We start from the raw sequence: 6,337 nt of genomic DNA, 5'->3' as shown, positions 1-6,337 counted from the left end.
GGCTGATTCTGAACACGTCTCTGAAAACTCAGAAATTTGAGTTTGATTTGCTGTATCTTTTATTTTAAATTTAATATAAAAGTTTTTATATCAATGGTAAACTTTAAATTTATGATTCATTGCAACAAAATAAACAAATTTAAAAGGTGAAAGATAATACTAGTCCTATCCCTGAGCTGTTGGATTTGTACCTGTGGTCCCCTGAGCAATTTAGTTGAACAGTCCTGCATTAATGTCTCATAATAAGCTGCTTCAGAGCCAGAATTGACCATAAACTACTGTACATCTCCCATWATGCATGGGAGTTCAGAATAAAAAAAAATCTTTATTTGTTTCACATTCAGTCAGTCGTACGTTTCAGTGCTTATAACAGGATGTGTTAAAACACTGTTTCTATACAGGGAATACCATGTAGAGCTGTTAATTTTAGCAGTGCTCAGCTGTGAGTTAAACAAAAAAAAAACGCCAATATTCACGTTTGCCCTTTGTAAAACTGAATTTGACACTGCTGCTGTAAATCCTCTACCAGCAAAAWATATATTCAAATATATTTTAAACTAAATTTAAAAATCTGACTGTGTGCCCTTTACCAACTTTGACTTTGCACTTCGCCCGTTGCCTTTCACGCTGGAGCTTGAAACCAAAATCATCTTTAGTTGAGTTGAAGCATTTTAAGTTAAATCTTGAAAATAGCTAGATGAAATATCTTATTGCTTGGAGTGACTGTCAGCTACTAACACACCAGCATCGGTGAAACTGACTGAACTGTGGCCAGTTTGGCATCTTGCATTCTTGAAAGTGGTTGTGTCCGAGAGTAATGAGATGTAGATGTTCGTACAATGATGATTTTCTGAGAGTTTCACTCAAATCTGTTCAATACTTCATGAGATGTTTTGGTAACAAATAAACAAAAGGTGATTAAAATTAAAATTAAACACGGATGTTGAGCAAGCAGTTGGTGCTCAGAGTACAAGTTGAGGATCAGTGTCAGCTAATACCACACCAAAGTTTAGGTCGTTATCTGTTTCACTGAATGAGTTTTAGCCCTTTTTGTGTTGCTAGGATAACGTTGCTGTGGTGGCCATATTGAATCGGATTTACTCTAAAAGTGAATCACTTGTAGATATACATTTGACAATTACCTTTTGAAAGTTTCATTGAAATTTGTTTAGTTAATCATGAGATATTTTGCTAACGGACAAGCACACACAGACATGGGTGAAAGCATTATCGCTCTGCCTTTAAGAGCAGGTGGTAAAATTAGGAATCAAGGCCTATTTGTTGAACTGTCACTTTTTGTACCACCGTTTAGTGATCTTCATTATGAACGGGGGAGGGGGGGGCGACGACAAACAAACAGGAAGTGCATGTCTATCTGCAAATGAGGATTTAGATTCTGTTAAGCCAAACAAAGAGCCAATTTAGACGCACCACAAACACAAACCAGGCAGATTTTTCTTTCGATTAATACTATTTTGGGAAAAGGCGAAAGAAAAACTAAAAATAATGATGCCAAACTTTTTCCACAGTACACCAAACTTTTATTRACATGTAAAAGCGTACGGTACTTTATATACATCTTTCAGAGTATGTACAAAAAAATAATAATCATCAAGAGCCCATGAATGTTACACATGTAGAAAAATATGCATCCACATCTATAGAAATATGTACACAATGTGCAAAACATATGGCATTACGAACAAGAGGCATGGCGTGGGCGATGGGGACAGATGGGACACTCGGGCTGCTATACGAGCCGTGAAAATCCTTCCTGATATCCACTCGCCGTCCGTCAGCTGCCGAGAGAGATGAGGCCTGAGCCCAGACCCGTCTCAGCAGCGTTCAGAGGACCAGCACCCTAAAACCTGCCCCACGTAGAACCCCTCAGATATGAAGTGCTTTCATGCTGCATTGCTCTGTAGTGGAGGCTCTTACATTTAATACAAACAAAAAGGGTGGAGGCAGGATCTGACGTGCAGTACAGTACATGGAGGGAGAGCAGCTGTTATTGCCTTTATCTGCCCTCGTGTGGCCGCAGCCACCGTGCTGAGTGGATGTCGCACAAACTCACAACTGAGTGGAGGCTTACTGCAACCAACAGCTTCGTGTGTCAAACAGAAACGTCACAAGAATTTTAAACATATGTATAAAAAAAGGAGAGAAACACAAAATCAAACAAAAAAAACGTGATATTTAACAAGACAAAACGTTCCACTGTCGTTTTAGTGACAGAATGTCAGAAAAGGAGCCAGAAAATAAAACACTAAAACCAGCTATAAGATTTTACCATACAGCAATGTGATGGAAAACAAACAGTTATGTCAAAAAAAAAMCCTCCACTGTGGGAAACAGGACTATCAGAGTGCAGTGTTTGGCATTATTCCTTCACATGGTCAAAACACTTCAGACGCACCAATAAAAGCAGAGGCAGAAACCACTCCTCCAAATCATGTTTTTTTAGTGATGAGCCTAAAGAGGCGTCGCCCTCTAGTGCCCGTGGACGTAACTGCAGGAGGRAGTGGTTACAAACAAAAACACAATTTTCTAACTAGAATTAAAAAGAAAAAGTTTTCAAAAGTGCCATCCAGATGAACTGGAAGAAGTCCAGAGGAAAGATTACTTCTACAACTTCACTGATAAACAAAACATTATTTGGAAAAAGAGGAAAGGTACTCATCGCAAAGCATCAAATCAAACAATATGAAGGTTTGTCAACTGGTGCACTTTTAGGGATTTTGGTCCAAYAGTTATCTAGATATACYGATATGCAGTTCTGAAATGCAGATATGCACTCAGTGTAAAAATAGCACAGGTTGAATTTGCCGAACAGCTGTAAAATCTTGWAGTAGTTCAGATGGAAAACTAAAAGTGAATCTGCTGCTGAACAGAAAGGAAAACAGGAAGAATGAGTTTAGCAAACTGATCAGAATAAAAACTGAGGATCAAGAAGGTTTGAAAAAAAGGCTCCTTTGTTGCTGATCTATTTTGAGCCACTTCAGCTGTTTTTCCAAACGTAAACAAACTCCTGTGGTAGTTCACATCTGGGCACAAATTTAGCTAAATTAGGAGCACATTAACCATCAAGATGAGACAAAATGTTACAGATTTCTTCTTTTGTTTTAATGATTCACAATGGGTACCTTTAAAATCGACTGTGGGACACCGATCGAACAAGAAAAACAAATGCAGACGGTCATCAGAACCATTTTTGGTGAGGTAAACTCCAGGCAGGTGGAAAGCAGGAAATAGTTTCTGGGTTTGTTTTTTTTTTCTTCAGCTTAGAAAGAGTTTGAAACAACCGGAGTATAAATACAGAACAGTCATGCACACGGAGAGGCATGTACATGCAAGAGATGGGAAGACAGACCCACACTTGAGTCACACGATAACATGCTTGCGTCTCTCTCTCTCTCTCACACTCACACACACACACGCACGCACGCACACACACACGGTGCAGCGATACTGTGCGACAGCTAAATATAAAGCTCAAAGACGTTTTGCTTCTCTGATATGACTTGCAGCACACTTATTGTCTGAACGCCTTATAAACTGATTTTTTTGCTCCCTTTATATTGTTTATTCATTTATTTATCTATTTATTCATTCATTTATTTGTCAGTTTATGATTTCTGAAGAAAAGAAGCTGCCAAACTTTTAAATAAAGTCTGTCTTTTTGTCACGTTTTCAAAAGTACATTCAAAATAAGGACTTGGACCACTGCAGAACAACTAGCAAACATGACAGTTATGCTGATTACAATCATAGATTATTGTCTATCACCTTGGATATGCAGCGTTCACATTTTATTGTTCTGAGGCGTAGTTTTTTTTWATTTTATTTTTTATTGTCAGACCTTTCTGCCTCTTTTAGTGCATAGCTCGCAGGTTGACGGAGGAGTTCTGTCCTCCTGTCGGATCTTATGTTAGAGTCGTCGTTTGGTCGGTGCGGACACGAGCAAAGGAGCGGATCTGACGTCAAACTGTCGGGAGTAGTCGGGAAGTTGCCCACAGCAGGCGGCAGACCAGACCAGACCAGACCAGACCAGACCAGACCAGACCAGAGTGTGTCGAGGACTCTTGTAAAACTTGGCGGCAGACTGAGCTCGTGTGGCTTTGACAGATACGACTGTTCTCAAAGCACTTACTGGTTTTATCCAAGTTATTTTTTTAGGGGGGGGGTCCCTTTAATGAAGTTCACAAACATCGATATGCCTCTATATTGGAAAAAAATAATAATTTGGTTTTTACTCCAGCTCTAATCTGAGTTATTAGTTCTGTTGGGAACATGTGGAACAACGAGCCTTAAAACCAGAACGTCAGTGAGCTGAGACTGTTGAAGAGCATTCAGTCTCTAAAATATCTCCAAACGATCACCACCTTGCAGACTTGTTGCTTGAARTTATAACSTGTTGTAAAATTTGWTTTTGCCCATTTGTAGGCGTTTCTRTCATTCCAGAGCACCAGAGCTCTATGCTGACTCCTGGGCTGGAGCTCCCCTAATGACAGAAAACATCCAAGGCTAGCTGAAAGTCCAGGTCTAAAAGCTGAACAAATGAGAAATAATAATTAGTAAAAACTGTTCCCAAATCTGCCTACATTCATTCTAAACACATACTCTAGTTGATTAAATCATAAACATAGGGGTGCTACCAAGTTGCATCGATGGGAGTTCAATACGAGTGCAGGCAATAACGTGCACGGCCTGCACTTTTCTAAGCCTTGCACAAAAAGTGACCAAAAGCTGGTTGTGCAGGACGAGGCCAGCGGCTCACCTGGCAGCAAACGGTTTGTAAGAAGACAWTCATCGAGCTTCTTGCAAGTTTTTCACAATTTGGTGTCCAACTAGCCAAGTGAGAAACAACTATTCAAAGCTGGTCCCTCACTGGGCCGCGACTGTCAACGACAAACTGCGAACAGCATTTACAAGAGTCTCTAAAATGTCTCAAAAACTTCCTGAAGCTAAAATTTGGTTTTTGTAATTGTAGAGAACAAGAGTCGTATCTGTTTGATATGTCTGCAGCCTCCTGGAACATGTAGGTGTAAACTGCACCTGAACTTCATGCAGGCGTGACATTGTGGCAATTTGGTGTCTCCAGCAATTCCCCAACAGTCACAGTCTGACCGTTCAGACACCGAGCCCTGCCAGGATGTTCTCTAGAGTAGAAATAATCTGGCTTWTTATCAGTCATCAATACAACTCAGGCTCCAGGGAGAGAAATCTCTCTGTGGTTTAAAGAGTATTTACAGTCTCTGTGGAAAGTCTGGATCCTGACACCAGCTGCTGTGTGCTCTGTTACSTCAGCGCCTCAGTGTGATGCTTTCTGTTCAACCGTCACCAGATTTAAAGCTGTGCTAACCCCGGTGCCTGTGGACTAATCCACCTGTTCAGCAGGATTATTACAGATGTCAGAGTGGTACGGCACAGACGAGCCACGGTTTCTTCTTCTCTTCAGCGTTTCCAGCCCTCCTCCTCATCCTCGTCAGTCCCAGTGCAGCTGCAGGTCGTGCGTGTCCAGGAAGTCCGTGGGAATCCCCAGCGGTGTGAGCGGCGCCCCCGCGGGGCCCGGAGGCATGGTGAGGTCCAGCCACTCCATGTTGTCCAGCGCCGGGTCGGACAGGCCCATGTTGAGCGAGGAGGACGGGGAGGACGAGTCGCAGAAGGACAGCTCGGACGTGTCCATGGGCGAGTAGGGCTGCTGGCCGGCCAGCTGAGCCTGCAGCTCCTCCATCAGGCCCTGCGTGCGGGGGTCCGACGCGTGCGGCGTCCCGGCCAGCGTGCCCTCCAGGAAGGCTTCCAGCTGGCTGTCCGTGCCCAGTGGGGACAGCCCGGGCAGGGTGGGGGTGAGGGCGGGGTGAGTGTGGGGAGGGGCTACCTGGATGTGCGGTGGCGGTCTGGACAGGGCGGTGTTGACGGGAAGGATGGTGATGTTGGCAGTGACCGGCAGGGTCTTACTGAGAGAGGGGGGGGCTTCCTGCTGGACAAACGGTGTGATCTCTGGGGGGGGTGGGGGACAAAGGTCAGGAAGGGACATGGACACCACGATCTGCAGATATTACATTCATGTTACAGGATTTGTGTTTTTCGTCACTTACCTCCACTTTCTATGAGAATATCAAACAAGTCGTCCATGTGCTGGCTGGTAGCCGTGGAAACCTAAAACAACATTCAAGGACATCACTTAATGATCACTGTGCTGAAAACAAACATCTCTTTGTATTGAGAATACACCGAGCAGCTGTGCTCTTATGAAAACAGTCCAGCCTGGTATATAACCAGAAACAACCAGAACAAACAGTTCTGGGGTCGGATTTATAAAACTTGCGTACGCCAC

General features: G+C 43.0%; 1 protein-coding gene across 1 annotated transcript; it reads right to left on the bottom strand.

The window, feature by feature from the left end:
• Positions 1-1,518: 1,518 nt before the first annotated feature.
• Positions 1,519-6,159, bottom strand: mrtfba (myocardin related transcription factor Ba; the record flags this gene model as incomplete). The annotated part of the gene is given in 2 exon segments (XM_014028326.1): positions 1,519-6,000; positions 6,099-6,159. Coding segments are annotated over 2 exon segments (576 nt in total), but the record flags the coding sequence as incomplete, so codon positions are not given.
• Positions 6,160-6,337: the final 178 nt, after the last annotated feature.

The sequence above is a fragment of the Austrofundulus limnaeus genome, unplaced genomic scaffold, assembly GCF_001266775.1.
Source record: "Austrofundulus limnaeus strain Quisiro unplaced genomic scaffold, Austrofundulus_limnaeus-1.0 Scaffold5, whole genome shotgun sequence".
In the NCBI taxonomy this organism is placed as follows: Eukaryota; Metazoa; Chordata; class Actinopteri; order Cyprinodontiformes; family Rivulidae; genus Austrofundulus; species Austrofundulus limnaeus.
Note: the sequence above shows the minus strand (reverse complement) of the source record. Positions and strands in the feature narration are given on the sequence as shown.